General features: G+C 37.5%; 2 protein-coding genes across 2 annotated transcripts; both read left to right on the top strand.

The window, feature by feature from the left end:
- Positions 1-6,054: 6,054 nt before the first annotated feature.
- On the top strand, positions 6,055-6,969 carry LOC6576702. The gene is made up of 2 exons (XM_002002654.4): positions 6,055-6,733; positions 6,797-6,969. The coding sequence occupies exons 1-2, from the start codon at positions 6,213-6,215 to the stop codon at positions 6,918-6,920; spliced, it is 645 nt and encodes a 214-aa protein (XP_002002690.2). The 5' UTR covers positions 6,055-6,212; the 3' UTR covers positions 6,921-6,969.
- A 14,430-nt stretch (positions 6,970-21,399) lies between these two features.
- On the top strand, positions 21,400-22,909 carry LOC6576701 (protein roadkill). The gene is made up of 2 exons (XM_002002653.4): positions 21,400-22,085; positions 22,156-22,909. Exons 1-2 carry the CDS (start codon positions 21,560-21,562, stop codon positions 22,560-22,562), a joined length of 933 nt encoding a protein of 310 aa, XP_002002689.2. The 5' UTR covers positions 21,400-21,559; the 3' UTR covers positions 22,563-22,909.
- Positions 22,910-23,567: the final 658 nt, after the last annotated feature.

The raw sequence follows: 23,567 nt of genomic DNA, 5'->3' as shown, positions 1-23,567 counted from the left end.
TTTTAATTTGAGAAATACAAATATATTTAAAATACAATTGCTTGCGAATTTCAATTACATTTTCAACAGATCTTGAAAAGAAAGAGCAGAAAACAAACGTCTGTAATGAAAATTTCAATCAGCCAAACGCCAAGGTAACGTCGACATTTATGAGCAGCCTGTAACATAAATTCTAGACAAGCAGGGAAAGGACATGCACACACACACAAACACACGCACAGCGACAAGCACATGTCAGGAGTCGCTTGCTCGTTTTCTGGTTTTCCACCTGTTCTTTGCTTCCTTTAGCCATTGCCACAAATAAAAATAAACACACGTGCGCTGCCAGCTTCATTGCCGAAACGTGTGTCGAGGCCAGCGCTTCTCACACAACATCGAGCAGTGGGCGGGCCGTGGCGGCTGAGGCGTTGTGGGCGCGGCTTTTGTCAAGCCAAAGACAAAGTGTTGCCACAATAATAGTTGAGCAGCCACAGCCACAGAGCTCGCACATAAATATTTAAAACATGTTTGCTCTGCCATATTTTGTACACAGTAAGCAGAGCCCCCTCGCTCTCTCTCTCTCTCTCTCTCTCTCTCTCTTCACTCTTTCTCGCTTGTCTTGGAGATTCTGCATGTGTCTGCACGCCTGCCTGACCACGTACGATATCAATGTCCAATCTTGGCCGACTGCTATCCAGACATAAAACTCAACAAATTTTGCAACAGCACACACACACACACACACCCAAGATGAATTTATTTGCAATACTCTAGCTTGTCTTGCATTTTACTACTTTTCATAATTTTCTTATTTTATTCGCTTTGATTGGACTGAGAGAGAGAGAGGGAGAGAGAGAGATAGAGAGAGAAAGTGAGTGAGGGAGGTAGCCAAAGTGCACTTCAGTCGCTGTCAGCGTTGCCAGATTTCTGATTTCATCTTCTTTTTGCCATCGCCTTTTGGCCATTCAGTGAATTCTATTTGGCTTGGCCCATGTAAACAATAAGCTTAAATTGTGAACTGTGTGTATTCATATGAGAATTTCAATGGGTTATGTCACTCGAAAAACTACAAAAGGATTTTCTACTCGGCGTTGGGGTATCTATAATAGTATGGCGCTAAGCAATTGTACAGTGAAAACTGGTTATGAAGATGATGTATTTTACTTGAAGCCGAAATTTAAAATTAATTAGCATCATTTGTAAATTTTAATTTTAAAAAGTAAATGAATAAATATAAAAAAAAAAATAAATAAATAAAGAAATAATTTGCTGCAATTTAAAATGTAATATCAAATTGAATAGCTGTAAAATTAATAATGAATAAATCATAGTTAAAATATTTTCTTAACACCATTTAATTGAATTAAAAATGTATTTATATATTTGTAGACACATAATGTAATTAATTTTGTTATATATTTAAAGATATGTTTTACAAATTTCGTTAAATATAAAAGTTTAATATTTACAAAATTTTTAATACATTCTATAAAAATTAAGCTCAATAATATTATGAGGAATATTTTGTTTTTAATTCGTATTTAATTTAATAAAATTTTAAAAATTTGATTTATTTATATATTGTATATTAAAACTATTTTAGAATAATTAAAACTATTTCAACTTTGAAAACATGTAAAACTATATTAATTTTGGCACCAAAGGTAGATGAAAACTAGATTTATAAAGTATACAAATTGTTGATTAAAATACATCTCATTTTTCAAAAGTAATTTTATTAATATAATTAAACATTAAACACCAAATTCACACAATTCGTTGGGCATATAAAAAAAAGGAAAATAAATAATTAAATAATTATAAATAAATAAAGTAATACGTTTCTTATAATTTTCTAGTTAATCAAGAGCAGCAATCGAAGACAACCTAAGTCTAAGGGATTCCCTTGAATTGACATGATTTAAAAAGATTCCATTATTTCCATTAGTTTGAGTACCTACTTGATACATCTTGTATGTATACCCCCATCTCAGTTTGTATTCCCACATATATGTGTAGGTAGTGGCATGTCCTATATATTGTATCCACGTACTCCTCTGGCTGCTGTGCTAGTTCACTGTACGCATGTCTCTGCGCTATTGTTTATATTGTTTTAATTAATTTCATTTTGAGACTTGCTGAAAGAAACACGCACCGCAGCCTCTTCATTCGCTCCACCCCCCCTTCATAGCAGTGCCACAAGTTCTGCTCACGTATGCAGAAATGATAGAGCTCCCGGCTTGAAGCTCTTTGAGCCATAGCAAAAATTTTGGAGTGTCGAGCGTTGAGCTTCGACCGCAAGCAAAGTTGTGTGCTCTGTTAAGTGGAGAGTGGGGTAACCACCCCACCGCACCATCGCCCTCCCCCTCCACACTGACAACTCCGGGACAACAGACAACAGGCCTTTAGAAATGCCTGGCTCAGCTCTTGCCACTATGTTTGTGCAATGAAGCGTTGGGCTTTTATAACGCCAACAGTCAGTTAAGGGACTGCTGGATAAGGCGTGGCACGGAACGGGCCGAGTCATTGAGAAGCTCTAAAAAGCAGCAGCAGGGAAATTCTTAATTTACGAAAAGAAAAAAATCCAAGTCGAATAAAATAAAAAATACAAATAAAAAAGCAGAAATGGAAAAACCTCGACGTAATAAATGAAACGTGAAGGCAAAAAAAATACTGAAACTTAACAACTCGTCGAGGACGACGGCGACGCCGGCGGCTTCACTGGACAATCTCTGAGCTCTGAAGCGATACGCAGGGGATATTCTTCTTCTTCATCATCTTTCTTTGATTTCTTTTTTTTTTTTTTTAGATTTCGGACAGACACTTCGGTTCGGCTGCAATCGGGGCACTGAAAGCTTTACGCTCCACTTGGCTGCTGCTTTGATTCTCACGGTTTTCATTTGAATGCGCCTGGCCCCTGCTCCCTGCCCAGCCGCCTGCTGGCTCACCTGTATCTTTGAGATACTTAGATACGTATATATTTTAATGTGCGCTTTATCAACAGCTTTAGATAGCTGCGTAGAAACGAGCTCCCAGCTCCCAGCCATTTGTTAGACTTGACTGCATCAGCACCTGCTGATGATGTGGGCGTGCCACGTTGACTGGGCAGGTGGGCAGGTGGGACGGCCAGCTTGTTGATGGTTTCGTGCTGTGCTTTTGTTGCCTCAAGCAAAAGATTTTAAGTGATTTTTCTTTGACTTTTCATGTAGTTGCTGCCCAACAACAAAATTTATCTAGATTCCACGTTCAGGCTTCTTGCCATGGCAGTTATCAGGCTCTCGCGATTATTATTATAATTTGATAGACAATATGGAACAACACACATATACACACATATATAAAAATCAATATATTTATATACATACATATATATATATATATATTTACACCTTTTGCTGCTTTGCGCTGTCTAATTAAAAACTTTTGGCACGCTAATCCAACATGTGAGACAGGCTCACACCTCGGCTGGCCTCGGCTGCCTCTGCCTCTGCCTCTGCCTCTGCCTCTGCCTCTGTCAGAGCTGTCACAAAAATGACATTTTGCTGGCTAATTACAAATTCAAATTAAATCACAAGTAATTAGCTGAAAGTCAAAGTCGACGTTTGGCTTTTTCTGGAATTTTTTGAAGGCATTTTATGATTTGCAAACGCTATGAAATGCGCCTCTAATGGCTTGTTTGTTTTTATACCCTGAACCCATTGAAAATGGGAAATCAGGGTATAATGGTGTTGTGAAAAAGTATGTAACGGGCAGAAGCAGGCGTGGCAGACCCCACAAAGTATATATATTCTTGATCAGCGCGACGAGCTGAGTCGATATAGCCCTGTCACTGCAGCGCAGCCTAAGCGCAGTCGCTGCTTACTGCGCAGTTAATAGAGCGCAGGCTTATGCGTGTGTGTGGAAGCATGTGTATGTATGTGTGCATAGAAGAAGTGCAGAATGATTAGAATAACAGCTTGGAGGGCTCAGGGTATCTCCTAGTCGAGCAATCTCGACTGGAGCCTTCTTACTTGTTTCTTTTTTTTTTTGTTTGCCTGGACTTTTCGAATGTTGGGGGCGGGGCGGTGGCACTCACGCCCACATTCAGGCGAAATGAAACACATTAAAAACGACAACAGACAGCTCGAAATGCTGGCTAAAGGTAACCAAATGACAGAGCGGGCGACACATTAAAATACATTTTTAATGCTGATGTCTTTTGCGAGTGTGTGTGTGCGCGCGTGTGTGTGCTCTGCCACGCCCATAGACCCCGCTGGCATGGCACATTTGAGGCGCGCTCCTATAACTGTGGCATGGACATGTGTCTGGCGCCCGCCTTTGGCTTAGAATCGTAATCAAAATAATTACTTTTATTGTGATTCCCCTGAATGTTAATCAACGCAACTGACAATTGCGAGCCACAGCCAGAGCACATCCATCCACTTCTCATGCTTCACTCTCATTTTTTTTTTTTTTTTTGTATCCACAATTTCTCATTTAATTTACATTTGAAATATTATAATGGCTTTCGTTTTAATGGATTTTAATTTCCACCTCCAGCAAATCAAGTGCCATGTGAAGGGAATTAAATATACTTTATTTTTGTATGCATAATTCTAATTTCATAACTTCAGTCTTAAAGCAATATGTGTGCGAAATGAATGGAGATGAGCTGTTTAAGTGACTCGATATTCAGATCGTTGATTGAACTAAAAACTCAATGCTTAATTTGACTTAATGTTAGTTCATAAAATATAAGTATGAATATTCAAATTATTGTTGATGAGAGTGTATAGTACAATAATTTAACTAAACAACTAAAGAACCACAGCGTAGGCAGATATAGGGCTTAGCTAGAGATATTAGCAGTAACATAGTCGGCCAATTCTGGAGTTGTAGCTTTATTTTACCCATTTAGCTAGAATAGAAGGAAAAATGCGCAAAGCATAAAGCCAATATACTCTTTTTGACTCTTGAACGGATATACAATTAGTTGACCTATTAGATTAAATAAATAACTAAAGTTGCAATATTATTATACCAAATAAAACTTGAATACTCGAATAATTATTATTAAGAATACAAATATTGCAATTTTACAATTATTTCATTTCAACTGGTAAATGGCGTAAGTAATAATAAAATAACTATAAATGTATTTTATTTTATTATCATTGCAGCTCAGTCCTTAGACTTACAGCAGCTTCTACCACATCCTAATGCCTAACATTCTAATACCCAACTAACAACATGGGCTAATTATTTTTTCAAGCTGTGGCATTTAGATTAGTCTTATCTAATCAGTCCACAAATTAATCCCTATTTGTCTTACGCAATCAAACAATTACGTGGACTATTAAAATGGTATTTATATTCTCTGGCTAATTTCTGTCATAGCAACAATTGCGTGCATCTGTCAAAAGGCATTGTAAAATATTGAGTGTGCATTAAAAGCGAACAGCTCAATAATCCATAATTACAATTATCAAATATGTCGGACTATTATTGCCCATTTACGAGCCAACAATTAGATATTAATGTTTATTTAATGCGACATACCTGTGACACTCTCAATTCATATACATAATTGGCGCATAATTGTATATTCAATTCCAGTTGACAATGAATATCTTAAATGATGGGGTTAAAAATAAATGAGAACAACTAAGAAGGCTCTAGTCAAGAAGGCTCGACTAGGAGATACCCTGAGTCCTCCAAGAGAGGAGCAGTGAGAGGGGCAGTGAGCTTTAGGGGTCATTAAGCTTGAGGGGAAGGGTGAGCGTGAGGAACAGCGTTGCAGGTGGAAGGATAGGGTGGGATGCTTGTGGAGAAGAAAAGAGTGGAGAGAGACTATTTTAATAATATCAATATAGTGTATATTTTTGCATGGAAAGTGTTAGATAATATTTTACGGTGTCTCTTAATATATACTAAACTAGAAAAAATTCTTAAAAGAATATATACTTATTCTTGGGTATACAAATATTAATTAACAGTTTCATCGATAGTATTATGCAATACTTTATGGAGTTTGTCTTCTTAGTCAGGATCCCATTTTCATTTTCAGATACGTTCTCATTTTCATGTCATTTATGTAAAGCCCGAAAATCCTACTCGAATTCAAATCTTAGTAACCGAAATTCATTGTCGATCGAACAGACCTACGTAGAGCTATATAATTTCCGTCAATCGGCAACGTTACACAAATTCCATTGATCTAAAGGCCAATAATAAATTTAACAAATTTGAGCATCATGAATCTGGTGTGGGGTCACAAGGGACCGTACTTTCATGCGCCATGCCAGCGGGATCGCTTCCCCAGTCTGCTGGACGAGATGGGCGAGGATGGGGACAAGCTGGTTGCCCACATTGGCATCTCGAACATGTCGGACATGGGCGCCCGCCTGAAGAGGGGTCGCAAGCCGACAGCCGTTGCCGAGCAACGTGCCGCCGATTGCGTTAAGGAGCAGTGTGTGCCGCTGCACAAGATGTTCTGCACTTCGGCGCAGGGCCTGCGCCGTGGCGTCGATAAGTACGCCCAGATACCCAAGTACGATCCCTATGTGGATGAGGAGGATCAGCGTGAGCTGGCTCAGCGCTATCGCAAGCTACTGAATCGCCCAAGCCCCACACCTGCCCAGCGCCAGGTGGGCGAGCCGCCCTACACCGGCCTTTGCCAGCACTGCCGCCGCCGGGGCAGCAACGATGTGGCCAACGACTTTCAGGGCCGACTCTACCTGCAGCAGGCCTATCTACTGGGCCAAATCAATCTCATGTGCGTACACTCCGCGCATCCACAATCTACTAAGGTCCTGCTTAACTATCTGAATCTTTTCAGGGTCTTGGACGGCCATCAACCGCCGCAGTTGCAGCAGCACCAACAGCAGCAGCAGCAGCAACAGCAACAGCAACAGAATAACGAGGGTCTTCACAATATGCATCAAAATCGGTACCATGGCTAACGTCCTATATTATTTTATTTATGCATTAAAGTTCAACATCTGCTTTCAATTATGATGAACATGCAACATTCATGTAGCACAACAAGTAGTCGGAGTGTGGGGGCTGGGGTGGGATCTGCGTGTCTCACAAATCAACGCCAGCATGAATTTTCATGTAGTTCGTGTAATCACAGGCGCCGCAGCTGCTGCACAAATTGCAGCTTTTAATTGCTATAAAACTCTGTGGTATTTAACAGATGTCAACAGCACACAGCAAAAAATATCAAGTATCTGAATACAAATCCGAATCCGGAAAAAAACTGAAAATACAAACACTGCGTTATGGAATGCTAAAAATGAGGAAGACAAAAGCAAGACACAAATATAATGAGCGTGTGCGACTTACCCTACAAACTGCAGTATCAGTATTTTACATGCAATTCGCGAAGGTATTTAAAAGAAAGAAAAACAAATGTATAATGTATATGTGTATATGTATATGTGTATCCCAATACAAATCGATTCACTCAAAAACATTCGTTTAACAAAGACTCGATTACCAAAGTAAGCTCTCACTCTCTCGAAATTCGCATTGCCACTGTAATAGTTAAATTTGCACTCAATACGAATAGTTCCCACGGTCTCATTATCTATACAACTCTCAGCAGAACACAGCTAAGCACATAGCAATCTATCCCTTTCGCAATGCTTACAGCAGTGATCAGACGACTATTTCATATGTACCCATCCCTTTCATATGTTCGCTCTCTTAAAATATCGCACATTAGGTAAACGCATTGTATATAATTGCTCATATGTATATTGGTTTTGATCTCAACTATGTGGCCGCTCAGCGCCGGCTTGCGGATTTCGCAAGTGCTTGCTTAGACACGAAGCAATGCCCGCTCACGGTGAGACTATTAGAAAAGTGCTCCACTTGTGGATTACATGTGTAGTCGCTCTCACAAACTTCCAGGCTGCAGTTGACACACACACTAAAGTGTATATTTGTACCTGTGGATTGCTCTTGAGGCAGCCGCTCAATTTAAGTTCCAATTTGACGCCTACTTGTGGATTATATGTGTGGTCGCTCTCAAGAGCTTCCTGCAGTTGACACACACACACACACACCACTGCATGTGTGGGTCTGTGGATCGTCAATTGGTAAAGCGCTCAACTAACGCACTCCGCTCAAGTCTCTGTTACGGACCAAGCTACGCCTTATGTCTTCTGTTCGCCCACTTGTGGATTGTATGGTATGTTATGTATGTGTGTGTGAGCATGGGTGAAATGCTAATTAGAAAATTACTCAATTTAACTTCCACTAAGGCGCTGTGCTTATTTCATTGAATGATAGCTTTCTGTGGATTCAAAACTCTCAAGATTAGAAGATTACACGGAACGAAAAATATGCTCATATGCATATGTGAATATGTATTCAATACACAGGATTTCATTTTAATCATTCACATGATAAATATATGTATTTATATTTAATTATTTATATGAATTTTGAACATGCTTAACATTATTCTACAGTTTCATGTGGCTCAAATAGCACCGCCCAATAAACTTTTTCTTCACGTCTTATATTTACACTTCTGTTGGCTAATGCTACGCAGCCGCGTCTTTTGAGTGCCAAACAAAATTATAGAAAACACGTACAACGATTTGCCTTAGTTTTGCAATGTGTTTCAGTTGCGTTTTGCTGTTACTCATAAACTATTTGAGCTTATCTGGCGATTCCATGTGCCGCCGCTGTCGCTGCTGCTGCTGCTGCCATTGCTGCTGCCATTGCTGATGTCTTAACATTTTGCTCATTTCCATGTGGCGGCTGTCCTGTTCATCCAGCCGTCAGCCACCAGCAGCAGCAGCAGCAGCCCACTTAGAGCTTGTTCACTTTGCCATAAGCTTTGCATAACTTAAGGCGCAACAGGAAATGAATGAACACGCCCCAACGACTCGCTGAACAAGCGAAAGCAAACCGAGCCAAACGAAACGGAACGAGACTAGACGAAACGAAACGAGGCGGCAGCGAGGAAAAATGTTGCCATGGCACAGTTTTTCCATGTACTTAGCACCCATGCCATCTAATGTCATAGAGAGTGAGAGATGAGAGGGCGTGAGAGTGAGCGAGAGGGCGAGATCTGTAGAGTAAAAGAGCGCGGGGGAATGGGCCATATCCAAACACAAATTGCGCTTGTAATATCAATTTAAAGCACCGCGCCAAAATTACGCCTTAAATTATGCAAATGCTTTGTGCTGCGGCTGTGGGGGAGCAGCTAAGAAAGAAGAGAAAAGCGAACAGCGAGGAAAAACAGCTAACAAACAACAACAAAAGCAAAGCAACATTTATTTCCTTAGCTTAGATATGTATCTGAAATTTGTGATTTGATTTTTATTATTAATTTACATTTATTTCTTTGCAATTTGCAAACATGTTTTAATTAACCTAAAACTTTGACAGCACATCAAAATAATTTGAAAATAAATCAAAAATGAAAATAAATTAAATAAAATGTGATCAAATACCTGAGCGAGAGTCAAGAGTCAGCGTTTGTCTTTATGTGTGTGCTGTTGTGTATGTGTGTGTGTGTGTGTGTATGTGTGATGGTGTGTGTGTGTGTGTGTGTGTGTGTGTGTGAAGCAGAAACCCGAGCATAACTTTCATTTTGTTGAAATAACTTTCTTAATATTTTGTTTTATATCAACATACACACGCACACACACACACACACACACACACACACACACACACACACACATACATTTATAAATTTTGGCCTCTTGTCGTCTGTTCTCATATTTTTCTCTTTCTGTATCTTTTGCTGCGTTTCCTGTGCCACATTTCCTTTGAACTTTATCTTTGTTGTTTGCCGTTTGTTTGTTGCTGTTGTTGTTGTTGTTGTTGTCGTTGTCGTTGTTGCTGTTGCCATTTTCATATATAGCACAACAAACATTTTCAACTTTTGCCGCTCAAGTTTATGCAAAGCATTTCAGGTCTGAGGCGCCCCAACCAAAACGCACCTAAAGTTTGCTCTGGCAAAAAAAAAAAAAAAAAAAAGGGAGCGCCAAAACTTTTCGTTACCTTTAAGCAAATTGTCCCTTTTTTGTGGGCTGCGTTTGTTTAAGCTCATGTGTGTGTGTGTGTGTGTTGACAACAAGAATAACAGCAACAACAACATCAGCAGCACAACTAGAAAAGCACATTACAAAAACCCGGCTAAGCAGGATATGCACACTTTGATCCCATGTTGGTTTTACTCCCTCTATGTATGTGTGTGTGTGTGTGTATGCGTGGGTGTGTCTGTGTGTGCGGAATTGTGTTTGCCATATTTCCGTTGATATTTCTACTCAAAAATCTTGGCCAAGTTTTCTTTGCCTTTCTGTTATTTTATTTAGGCATTTTTAAGTTTTTCCTGCCTGCTGGCCAAAATCGACAAAATCTCCTAAGCAGTTGACGTTTATGCTTTGAGCTCTCTTGCCTGCTGCTCTACACCTGAGAAAGGGTACCTTCACTTTGTCAGGTACTTCAAATTCAATAACAAAAAAACATCTATTAAAAATCTTCTACTTAATTCATTTTTGCATTTTTTTTTTTTAATTTACATTATGAAGTCATTTATATTAAACATAATTCATTAATAATATATTTTATAATTTTAATATTTCATAATCACATTGTATGAAAAATCTGTTAATTCAAATAAATAAATAAATATATAAATAAAACAAAAATACAACATAAAAATACAAACAAATAGATTTGAACAAAAAAAATATAATAATAAAATTTGAAAATATAATATAATATAATTTTAAAAAATATACATAATAATTTTATTAAACTAAAATAAATATTAAATATTAATCAATCAATACACTAAAACTTAAAAAATCCTATAAACAATTATAAATTAAATATTATTTTACTTAAATTTTCATTCTTGTTAAATATTAAATACAAAAAAGTTAAATATAATATTATAATCGGCAAATAGGACAGAAACAGGAAGAGCAACAGGTAATCGTCTATTTTATTTGTGTATATTTGCTCGCAGACAAAGTTTACTTAAATAAATATTTAAGCATATCGAATATTTATATAGCGAATATGGAAAAAAAAAAACGAATTATTTTTGGCAATTCAAAGAGAGCTCAGCAAACACCTAGTCAGTTGGCTTACATAATTATATGATAGCTATGCTACAATACCGTTACTCGATTGATGCCACAATGTACTTGACCGACTTGGCAATTGCACGGTTTTCTGGTCAAAAGGCAAACAGCGAAACGAGCAGCACAAAGTGAAAAATCAAGTAGCCGACATGTGTGCTCAGCTATTATTAAAAATGCAATGCTATTAATATAAAATAACTCACGCTGAACCAGCTCAGCTCAGCTCAGCTCAGCATTGGAGAGCTAGACAAAGAAAGACAGAAAGCGAGAGGCAGAGAGAGGCAGAGAGAGAGAGAGAGAGAGAGAGAGTGCGCTGCACAGAAGTTGGACTACCTTTGGATTAAAACAACAATTAAATTCACATAAAACAAAATATCCTGTGGTGCTTTTTATATGTACGCTTGTAATATAAATCCTTTCGGCTAATGGGAGCAACACACACGTTCTCACTCTCTCGCTCGCCCGCTTTTTGGCTGCTGTCTCGCTCTAGCGCGCCTGGTTGTGGCATTGGTGAAAGCTGCAAGTGCCACGAGCTCAACGAAAGCTGCTCACAGCAGGCGGTTCCTTTTGTCCCGAAATAGGAGGGCAAAAAAAAAAACAAAAAAAAAAACAAAAAAAAACACACACACAAAGAGAGAGGGAGCTCAACACACACAAACACACACAGAGCGCGAGCTCAACTAGCGAAATGAACTGAAAAACGCAGCAAGGAGAGAGGAGAGCGGGACACAGAGTGGTTGTGGCTGGGTGGTTCTCTCTCTGTGTGTGTGTGTGTGTATGTGTGTGTGTGCTAAGCAGAGGTTAAGCAGCGCGCTCGCTTGAAGCTTCTAATGAACAAAATGTGCATGCGAATGAGCCACGAGTGGGGGCAAAAGGCGAGGGGAAGTGGGTGCCGAGGGAGGTGCACAATGTAAAATATGCATCCTTCGTGTGTGATTAAGCGTAAATCCATTTTTATGTCTCTCTCTCTCTCTCTCTCTCGCTCTTTCTCTCATCCACACACACACACACACACACACACACATAAATCTACAATCGCACACAGCAAAGCAAAACGGCAAAATGTTTAAAATTAAGTGCATTTTCCTAAATCTTAAGGCAAATCTAATTGTTGCCATTTCTCAAGGAAAATGTTGCATAATAAAGCCAAAGACAATTGCAAAAATTATGGAAAAATCGGAGAATGCATATCTGAAATTTGGAATTAGTTCTGTGAGTCAATTCAATATTGAATAAATTGGACTTTGAAGAAATATTTAATACGATTGTTCATATTTTAACTCTCAGCAGGAAGATTTTTAAGTTCATAATGAAATCCATGAAATCATCCAGAAACTCACACTATTATTTCAATTCTCATATTTTTATGTAAGCAAATGCGCCCACAGAGACACACACGTACACACGCCTTCATAAACACGTCCCTTAGCTAATTATTAAATGAATCGATGCAATTTTTTTTTAGATTTCGAATAACGCTCAACAAGTCGAAATCTGCGTGATCGTAGTCTGCGAGCTCAGCTCAGGAACCTATAGCACAATTTTGGTATCTCTAGCAGCTGCTCTTCCATATTTTGCTTAAAATTCCTAAGCTATGTATAAATATTTAACTATTTCATTTAATTTATTATATATTTATTAATATACATTTTAGTTTTATAATATTTGGACTATTTAATAAATATATAATTTTTACTATAATAAATATATAATGAATTAAATGAAATAGTTTAATATTCATACATAATATGAAATATATAAGAATTACTAAATAAATACATATTGTGCTATATTTAAATATATAAATATAGCTAGTTTTGATGCATAAAGTAATTTTATAATAAGTTACTGTTCAATAAAATAAGAAAATTAATAATTAAATCAAAATAAAAGTAAAATAGGCACAAAAAAAAATATAATAAATCGAAAAAAAATATATATATATTAAAAAAAATTAATAATATGTGAATGACATAAATATATATACTTATATATACTTATATATATATATAGTCGATTCTTGATCATTAGTACCCCACTAAATAAAAAAACAATAAATAAATTCTATCCCCTTGAAAAAATCCTTTCTCGATAATTTGAATTTTTGTGAAAGTCAAAAAAAAAAAAAAAAAAAAAAAAGATCCCTTTGCCATTTCGAATTATTGAAACTCGACTGTATAAAGTATTTTAGATCTAGCTTTAAAAAATTAAATAAACATAAATAAAATGTAAAGGATATAAGATATGGTATTTTTTTTATATATTTATATTATTTATATATATATATATATATATATATATATATATATATTTTTTTTTTTTTGTTTTAGCTTTCGTGCACCAAAAATCTTGTTGGTCTTTTAAAGCAAATAATTGATTAACTCAACTCCCCAGCGATTTTGTGGGTGTGCTTCAGTCACGGTGCAATGCCGCTTTTAATAACAAGTGGCAGTTGGAATTTTCATTAAATGCGACTTACACTGCGCTACACGGCACAGCAACATGCAGCAAGCCATTGAGAATTTATTTTAATGTGCATTTAAGTAAATAATTGAAATTTATTGCGTTTTTGTTTTTGCTTTTTTTTTTTAACTTTGTAGCAACTGTCTGGCAATGCGGTACAGTGAAGCGCAGCAGATACAGTGAATACAGCGTGCGCAGTACCGAGCAAGTACAGTGGGGCAAGGGTCACTGCGATGCAACTCAATTAAATGATTGTCGTGCGGCGAGTGATTTAAAGTCAAATGCAATTGAAGGCAATTTCAAAGTTCCTGGAAGAGTACCAGCCCCGAGTGTGCGAGTGTACATACGTGTGTGTGTGTGAGTGTGTGCTTAAGCATTTCAAAGGCAAACAAAGACTATTGTAGTGGTCGACAATGGCACAAAGGCAACTTCAAGTCGATTCAGGCTACGAACCCTTCACATGGCACGCACAATTACCGCGCCAAAGAAATTTTCGACAGCCGCTTTTCCAACTGACTTTTCTCTGGCCTTTTCCTTTTTCTTTTCGTTTTTGGCTAATTAAGGTCACGTGACCTGGCTGCAAATATGCCGCCTTGTCTGCGGCGTCTCCTGTGCAGCGAAGTGCGTCTGCGTTCTCTCGCATCAAATGCAGCCCAACAAGCCGGGCTCCCCTCCACCCTCCCCCCCAACCCCAGCGAACCCAATCCAAGCCCATTCTCTTTATGGTTTCGAGCACTCGATGGCCACTAAAAGAAACGCAATGCATGGTTCACGCACAGACGACGAGCCAAGCGCCCATTCGCCCAATTATCATGCGCCAAAATCAAGCATGCGCCTCCATTTCCCCCCACACACTCCGCCCTCGCCTGACATGTTCAAAGCAAAGTTTTTCCATGGGAACTTAACAGAGAAAATTACGCACACGAATTGCGCTGGACAATAAAAAAGCCAAAGCACAAAGTAAAATAAAAAAAAACAACAGCAAATAAATTATGAACAGGAATGGGAGTTTGGGGGTTGGCGGCTAGGGGTGGCTGTGGATAGCCTCTGCTTGCGCGTCTAATTTGTTGGAAAATTAGTTTGTGTGTTTGGTGCGTGTAATTTCCATGCAAGTTTTGGTTTTCTGACGAGGTCTGCACTTGATTTTGATTGAAATACGCAAAGAGACGAAGAAGAAGAAGAAGAGCAGCCAGCGGGAAACCAGAGAAGAGGTAAAGTCGAAGGCGTGGCTCACCAGTTTGTGAGGCTGTCAGGCTAAGAGTAAAAGCTTATTTAAACTATCAATTTGGTTCTTCAGTTACAAGAAATAAAAAAATAAATAAAAATACACAAATTAAAATAACTCTTTACAGTTAGGAAAAGATTGTTTGATCAGTTCCTGATGCTTCCAAGTCACATTATGCAAAGTCTAAATCTGCATGTTTATAAACATACATATTTATGTATCAGTATTCTTCATAGCATGCATATGACAGTTGACTTCTTGATTCTTTACACTCTGTTCGAGAGATCAACCGAACGAAATCATAATCGTGAGTTCACTATCTGAGCAAAAGACTTTAGTTCTTTTCGTTTTGCGTTAAGCGTCTTGAATCACTAAGTAAACTTCGTTGGCAGTGAGAGACTCAGAGAGGCTCAATCAGTGGACAGAAGAGGCGAGAACTCATCGTAAACAATCGTCTCACACTTGCACTCAATGCACGTATGCTATCGATGTGTTTAGCGAGCAAAACCCTCGCCATACATAAATATAAGATTTGTTGTCTCATTGAGCTCAAGTAAAAGATCGGGGAATAACCAGAATGGAAAATTGTTGTTGTTGTTGATTCTTCCAGCTGGGAAGACAACAAAAAAATGAGCTGAATCGTTATTTTAGGACATGATAATGTCTCATGTAAATGACGGTGCTAGATTTTATTGAATTAAATAAATTCAGGTCTATTAAATAATTTGATAATTTTATTTAGTATACAAAATATATACAGTAAGCAAATAAACGTAGACGATTTTTCAGCTTAACTCAATTAAATTAACAAAAGTGCGGATGAGATATGTTTCATTAAATATTTCGTTCATTAAAGTATTTTCATAAACTGTTTTCAATAAAAAAAATAATAATAATAAATATAAATAAATAAATAAAAAACAAGCAAAGTATTTTAAGTTTAGTTAAATAATTACTGCTGACTTAAGAAGTACTTCTGAACTTTATTTACCCACTGTACATACATATGTATGTATGTATGTACAAATGTACAAAATAATTAATAAATTCAACAGGACAAAATAAAATTGGAAATAATATTAACGTTCTCTAACTATTTATGTTCTAACTATTGGCATACCCATTTTTTTTTTTTTTATTGTCTGCGAAAGCCCGAAGTATCGAAAAATTAATGGTGTAGGTTGACTTCTTTCCTTCACTGTATACGAAAAAAGCTCTGCTGAATGCAATGACAAACATGCAATCAAAAAATATTCAAATATATGTACATATGTGTATATATATACATATACATATACATATGTACATACATATATGTATATAGATGCTAGTGCACTTCAAAGTGCCATCAGAGGGTCGCCTATTTATAGGGGAGCCTCTAGCAGCGGGCGTCACCCTGGGCCGGAGATCAAAGCAGTCAATTACTCAACGCCGGCGAGGCTAGAGCCGTTTGCAGAACGCAACGTGCAACGTGCAACGTGCAACGAGCAACCTGCCACATGCAACATGCTCAACTGTTGCACTTTGAAAGCAGGCAATGAGCTAGAGAGCCGCAACGGCAGCGACAGCCGGGCCACAGTCAGCCGCAGTCGCAGTCGCAGTCGCAGCCGCAGCCACAGCCAGGCAGGGCAGCAGCAGCCATCAAATCAAATTAATTGCCAGCACTAGTGGGCGTGGCAGGAAATCGAGGCGTCTGTTGGCCAAATGCAGAGCATCTCCGCATGCCCAGATCGTGCGCAGCGATTAGGTGTTAGAAGTCATGTGGAAAGGCCACAAATGTGCCACGTTCGCAGATCGTTGCAGCTATGTTGCCTAATTACGTGCAGCCAGGCAGTCGATTGCAGCCGCGTGGCTGCTAACTGACTGCCTGCCTGACTGCCACACACACAGTGCATATGAAGAAACTTCTCGTCACGCGACTTTCGAAATCAATTTCATTCGACAATAAATAATTTCTTAATAAATTGCACATTCAAAATGCAACTTCCTGCAATTAAAGGCGGCCGCAGTAGTGCAATAAAAAATAATTGAAAATTCAGTCACGTAAACGTTTTGCCAGCCGCTGCCAGATCGCGACTCATTAATCCATGGAGCCGCATTCGCTCGTTGCCCCATAATAATAAAAGCACGCGAAGCCTGCTTATCGGCCCCACTCACAGTCAACGGGGCATATGACAGAGGGAGAAAGAGAGAGAGAGAGAGAGGGAGGGAGGCAGCACATCATATTTGGGTTAAAAAGGCGTGCATGCAATTTACCACGGCTAGAGATCATCATGATTGCGAACATGTCTCCGCAGCTTCAATTCCGGCTCGAGCCTGTTCCTGCTCATGCGTTTGATTGAGGCTACAGCTGGAGTTGGAGTGGGAGCTGGAGCTGCAGCCGGAGTTGAAGCTGAAGCTGAAGCTGAAGCTGGAGCTGCCACTGCGGTTGTTAAACGTTTATTAAACTGCCTGCGCCAAGACGAGCAGGTGGGCGTGGCAGTGTGCTCAGACAGCATCAAAGTCGAGCAGAAACGTGTCGGAACAATAAAAAGCTGAGCTGGTAATAAACAGAAACTCAAGTAAATCAACTCGAGTACAGGCGAACGCATTGAAAACCGAATCAGAAGTGGAGTCAATATTTTTATATATGTACATATGTACATATGTATGTACATACATATTTTGTGGTCTAATTGAAGCTAGATTGACAAAAAAAAATGCAATTAAGACTGGTTTGGTCGGAACTGCTCGACTAGAGGATGCCCTGCATTCTGCAAAGAAGTAATATTACAATCATTCTGCACTACTTTTGTGCACACATTCAAAAACACATGCACGTATGTACATACATACGTATAAAGGTACATACATATGTAAGTACATACATATGTATGTATAAATAATAAATCTGAAGTCTCTTTGTGTGTTCAGTGTTGCCAATTTTTGTTGAGCAAAAAATCTAAAAAAAAGCTGATGTTTTTTGCTTTGATTTGACTGATATTTAAATATATTTTTAACAACTTATAATCATGGCATCATTTCTTCAACCACCGCAAGCCGTATCTTTGAAGTTTTATAATATATACACTCATGGTCAAATTAATAGGTGTGACCCAAAGATTCTAGCATATTTTAGAATAATTACGGTATGACAACATCTATCAGCACGAAATTTTTTTTGTTAGGTATGGCCACACTATTTGAAAAGGAAATAGGCAAATCCCCCTAAAAAAAATTTACTCGCTAAAAGGTTTTGGCTGTTATACATTCTCTACCTCAAAATTGACCTGGACACATTAATAGGTGTGTTTAACTACACAAAAAATTATTAAAATATTAAAGAGTTTTTAAGTAAGCAAAGGTACTATTTTTATTGAATATAATTTGATTGAAGCATCAAAATTTTCATTTGCAACATTTAAATAAAATTAGATGGGTCGTGGAGTTCACTGCAGTGCTGAAGAGAGAAATCTCGTTCTCAAGATTCGTGAAGAGGGTAAAACTTATAAATGCATTGCCTCACTATTGGGACGATCAGAGAACTTCGTTACAAATGCTCTAAAACCAAAAAAAAGATAAAAAGAAGCCGGGTGTCCGGAGGAAAACTACCGTAAGAGAGGATTCCCGGATAGTCACCTTGGCTAAAAGGGACCCTTTTAAGTCTTCGAGAGCGATTGCCATCGAAATGGGCAATGTTGTATCGGCACGAACAATTCGTCGACGTCTATTAAGCTCGAATCCACCTGGGAGAGTTGCTCGCAGGGTTCCTCTATTCCGTAAATCAAATATTCGGATGAGGCTTAATTTTGCTCAAACTCACAAGGCCTGGTGTGGTTTAGAGGGAGAGCATGAATGGAAGAACATTCTCTGGAGTGATGAAACAAAAAAAAAATTTCTTTGAGAATGACTCAAATATAAATGTTCGAAGACCTAAAGGCAAAGAATCGGATCCCAGATATACAAAAAAAAGTGCTTAACCAAGCACGGAAGAGGCGGCATGATTTGGGACTGTTTTTCATGGCATGGTTTTGAATTGGACCATCGACCATTTTCATAATGGACAGATTCCTGTAAAAGGAACTATTGAGTAGTGTTATGCTGCCATATGCCCACGACAACATACATCTAAAATATAAATTCCAACAGGATAACGATCCTAAATAGGACTCCCCAGTAGTTAAGGATTGGTTTCATGAAAATAGGATTGAAGTTTATGAGTGGCAAGTCAGCCTCCAGATCTCAATCCAATTGAGAACCGTTGGGGACACCTGAAAAGGCAAGTTTCCAAGACTACCTGCTTCAATTACACCCAATTATTGGAAAATACTCAGAAGGAATGGAGCACCATTCCTGTGGAAAGGTGTAGAAAGTTAATATCCTCTATGCCCCAAAGAATCAGCAGTCAGCAGTCAACAGTCATTGCGAATAAATGCGGATATACAGGGTATTAACCATACTTATCTAAATATATTCTAAATATTCTACAATATTTCAGAATTTTTAATTTTTTTTTTTAATTTGCTGGGCACACCTATTAATCTGGCCAGCGAAATTTGGAGTTTTTTGTGAAGTATGCCAAAATTATGCTAAAAAGTATTATTTTTTAAACTGGTCTTTTGTTGTTGTTATTCTATGATGTGTCTATTTTTTAATATAAGTTGAATTTTTTAGTTACATGAAAAAATATAGACGTTATTCCCATTTCAAAAAAAAAAAAAAATTTCACACCTATTAATTTGATCATGAGTGTATGTTTTACCTGATGCTTAAAATTGAGTTAAGCATCACAGTATTGATCTGACGAAAAATGTTACCCACTTGGGCATTGACAAAGAAAGCAATGCAAAAGTGGCCAAGTTGCTAAATTTCATATATCCTATCAAACCCTTAGAACACGCTTCTCAACTAAAAACTTTGTAGCGTCTTGAATAGTTTCCTACTGAATTGGGTGGATGTTCTGATATTGGGGTTCAATACTATCAATGTTCTCCAAAAATATATATGCATGAAAAGGAATCAACAATTTTCACTATTTGAAAATTTGTCGGCAACCGTAAACACATGAATTCTTGTACTACACGCTATCAGACGAGTTGCATACATTTTTTAATCTTTTCGTTTCATTTACATAGAATCAAAAAGTTTGATATTGTTGTTCACAATAAGTTGTTCTGAATTAAATATAAATCATATCCTAGTCTAGTTAGTTCCATATTATTACCGCTTGGTTCGTTCATTAAAAATTGAATTACTGAACTATTTGGTTTTTATTTAACTACAATGAAGAAAACTTCATTCTTCATTCGAATTATATATACAAAATACGAAAATTTCTTCAATAAATAAAAAAGTGTAAATAAAGCAAATTATTCTTTAACAAATACAGAATTCCCGCTGCCCACTGTTTTGGAATTTTTCCCGAATCGGCTTTTCAAAAAAGCCACATTTGACGGGAAAAAAGCTGATTTGGCAACACTGGTGTGTATGTACATATGTATGTAGGTCTAATAAATTCAAATTGCGCTTTACATACATACAGATGTATATCTGCATAAAACTATACATGCATGTATATATGTACATATGTATGTATGTACGTGTGTCCATTGCTCCATGTGCAGATATACATACATGTATATGTATGTATATATGTGTGTATAAATCACAAAAAACTACTATGTACATACACACACACAAATGTGTATCGTGATCCGATCTGGTAAAGTATTTCATTTGTATTCTTGAAACTACTACGTATGTATGTACGTTATTGTATGTGCATGCATACATATACATATATACATATGTACGTATGTGTATGTATATGCTGGTGCCAAAAAGATGATTTGTTGGCGATTCACTGAAAAGCTCAAATTCCCCTAATTCAAATCACATACATACATATGTACATACATACCACAAAATGAAATATAGTGGATTGCTGAATATCGTGAGACGATGAGTTCAACCTATCGATACGATGGCTCGTGGCGCAATTACAATAACGTATCGAAATGCGATGTTATTAAATGACTCAAATTTCACATGCTATTTAAATATATGTAAGTGCATCAAGCGCATCAGTTTTCAATTCAAGTTAATTGAAAGAGTGTTATTAAGAAACGTTTTTGATTAATTTCCGTTTAGACTATTTTGTTAGACTGACTATCGATTAATTATTTCGATTGCACTGGCTACTGAAATTTCCAAAGCTTCGGTGCGATCGCCATCGATATGAGATCAAATTAATGATGTAAATTTGAATAAAACATCAATGTCGATGTCATTATTATTAAAAAAAAAACCTAAATTCAACATTATTTAACAAAAATAAAAATAATAATGCGCTTTCATTCCAGTATTTTGCATAAGGCTTAACTTAAAAACATAGGAGAGATATCTTCTACATTTCACTAAAATTAAACAGAATTACATATTATTTTAGAGGCAACAGAATATGCCATCAGCGGAAAATTTGATTGCAATTTTGAATATATTGGGATAGGTACTTTTCATACCTTCCCAAAAACAAAAAACAGTTGCTTTCAAATGGGGTTAACTGCATTCGCAGATGTTTTGAAAAAGATCGATGCATCGCTCAGCATCGGTATCAGCGAAAACATCGATAAACATCGCTAATAAAACATCGATGCTCGATTAATCAATGATTTCTTACACCACTAGATCAAGTCAAGTTCATTTGCAAATTGCAATCCGCAACTCAATCAACAAAGTCGACGACCGAGCGAGATTCATATACATACATACATATTTGTGACTTCCCTAAAGTGAACAATTTCTTACAACTTCAATGGCGAATTACGAAATGGAGACCTCATATAAAGAAATTAAATTATATCATAAGTGGACTGCTCCAAATATATTTTACTTTGAATACAGCAAAGATTTTAAGGGATTCACCTCAAAGGTGATTCGTGATTCCAATTATGGCTATTGTTTTCAGTTACAGTTACAGCCATCAGGCATAGATATTCCAAGAGAAGGTTTACTATCCGTACATTGTATAAAAAAAGGAAAATATAGCGGATATTACGATGTACAAATTTATATATCAGGCCGTAGTTACCCGCTAGTTGCGGCATTAATACCAAATACAGTGAAAGTAAAATTATCACTCGAGTCGGAGGTAAAGTTAATAATTGAATGTTATATAACGATTGCAATGCTCGAAGCACCCAGCCTACAGTTGGTGAAAGTACCCGAAAGTCAATTATCGGAACATATTGGCGCTTTATTTAATACCACTGAATACTCCGATGTGACCATTATAACTGCCGATTTGTGTGAGATATCTGCTCACAAGATTATATTATCCGGTAAGAATCGTTGAGAAACATCTCTGGAATTGCAATAAAATCTGTTGACTAAATGTTTAAATGCTCACAGCACGCAGCAAGGTTTTTGCGGACATGTTAAGCGGGGAGAGTCAGGCCAATCGTGTAATCATTGATGATTTCTGCGGTGAAGTTGTGGAGGAGCTGTTGCGTTTTATTTACACGGGAGTTGCACCGAACTTGGACTTCGATAAGGCCAAAGATCTACTGGCAGCTGCGGACAAGTATGACATTAAAAGACTTAAGGCACTGTGCCTGAATTACTTGTTCGATCATTTATCCATTAAAACTGTGGCAATGACGTTCAATTTAGCCCATAAATACAATGAAAAAGGGCTGCTATCGGCGACAGTCGAATACATAAAAAGGAATTATAAAGATGTTAAGGGTACAGAAGAATGGCAGAATATAGTTCAAATGAATCCCGTTCAGCTAATGGATATTTTCCTGGAGTTTTAAGAACTTAATGTGAATACTTGGGATGCATGAAAATCTAGCACAACCAATTCTGAAGTAACTAAATAATTTCATTATATACATACATACATACATATATTCCTTTGCTTAATGCTCTAAAAACAATGTTGAAGTTTACAGCTATAAATAATGGATTCTTGTTAAATTTAACTGTTTATGTTTTTATTGCTTATCTGTATTTGTTGCTTTAGCAATTGAAATATATACGAAATATATATATCTTAAACTTGTATTGTTAAATTTAAATGCTTATGTTGTTATTGCATATCTGTATTTGCTGCCTTAGCAATTAAAATACATACATACGAAATATATAACTCTTAAACTTGTATTGTTGACATCTATACTGAAAAGTAGTTCGGATATATTCGGCACGAGATCATAAATAATGAACGACTCATGGAATAGCTACCTCGATCTGCATCCTCAGCCTGACCATTCATCGCATTGGCATCTGAGGATCGCATGGCATGGGCTGTGAACGGCGGATGCCCCCAGCCCACACTACGCTCTTTGGTATACCCTGTAATGGAACAAAGCTGGGTAGCATAAACTATATATCCTTATTGTGAGAGGAAGTTGCTATCTGCTGGGTATCTGCTAGTCGACTACATACTCGTAATGGTATTCTATTTTAATTTTTTTTTTGCCATATTTGCTGTCAAAACATGCCCGATGCACGGCTATGTGGGGGCCACATGCTGGCAAGTGGCTGCGGCTCATAAATTGCCGCTATCTGCGCATTGCATCTGTATCTATAGCTGTATCTGTATCTGCATTTGTATCTGTTGTTGCAGGCTTTGCGCTGTGCTGGCTCGGGCCTTTGTGAAATATGCTGCTAATTGAATTGAATTGAACTTGGCCACAGTTCGATGAGCTGCGATTTTCGTGTGATTTATGCGGGATGCGCAGGCGCAAACGTACAGTAGAATGGGGAGTGGGGAGTGTGGAATGTGGTGCATGAGGCGTGCTGTTGCCGTTGCCAGT

This window comes from Drosophila mojavensis, unplaced genomic scaffold (assembly GCF_018153725.1).
Source record: "Drosophila mojavensis isolate 15081-1352.22 unplaced genomic scaffold, ASM1815372v1 contig_36, whole genome shotgun sequence".
In the NCBI taxonomy this organism is placed as follows: domain Eukaryota; kingdom Metazoa; phylum Arthropoda; class Insecta; order Diptera; family Drosophilidae; genus Drosophila; species Drosophila mojavensis.
Note: the sequence above shows the minus strand (reverse complement) of the source record. Positions and strands in the feature narration are given on the sequence as shown.

What these genes read in the sequence shown, in the direction of transcription:
- LOC6576701 (XM_002002653.4), top strand. Translation starts at nt 21,560, where the DNA reads ATGGCGAATTACGAAATGGAGACCTCATATAAAGAAATTAAATTATAT. An exon ending in TCACAAGATTATATTATCCG is followed by an intron (nt 22,086 to 22,155) that starts GTAAGAATCGTT and finishes AAATGCTCACAG; the next exon opens with CACGCAGCAAGGTTTTTGCG.
- LOC6576702 (XM_002002654.4), top strand. Translation starts at nt 6,213, where the DNA reads ATGAATCTGGTGTGGGGTCACAAGGGACCGTACTTTCATGCGCCATGC. An exon ending in CTGGGCCAAATCAATCTCAT is followed by an intron (nt 6,734 to 6,796) that starts GTGCGTACACTC and finishes GAATCTTTTCAG; the next exon opens with GGTCTTGGACGGCCATCAAC.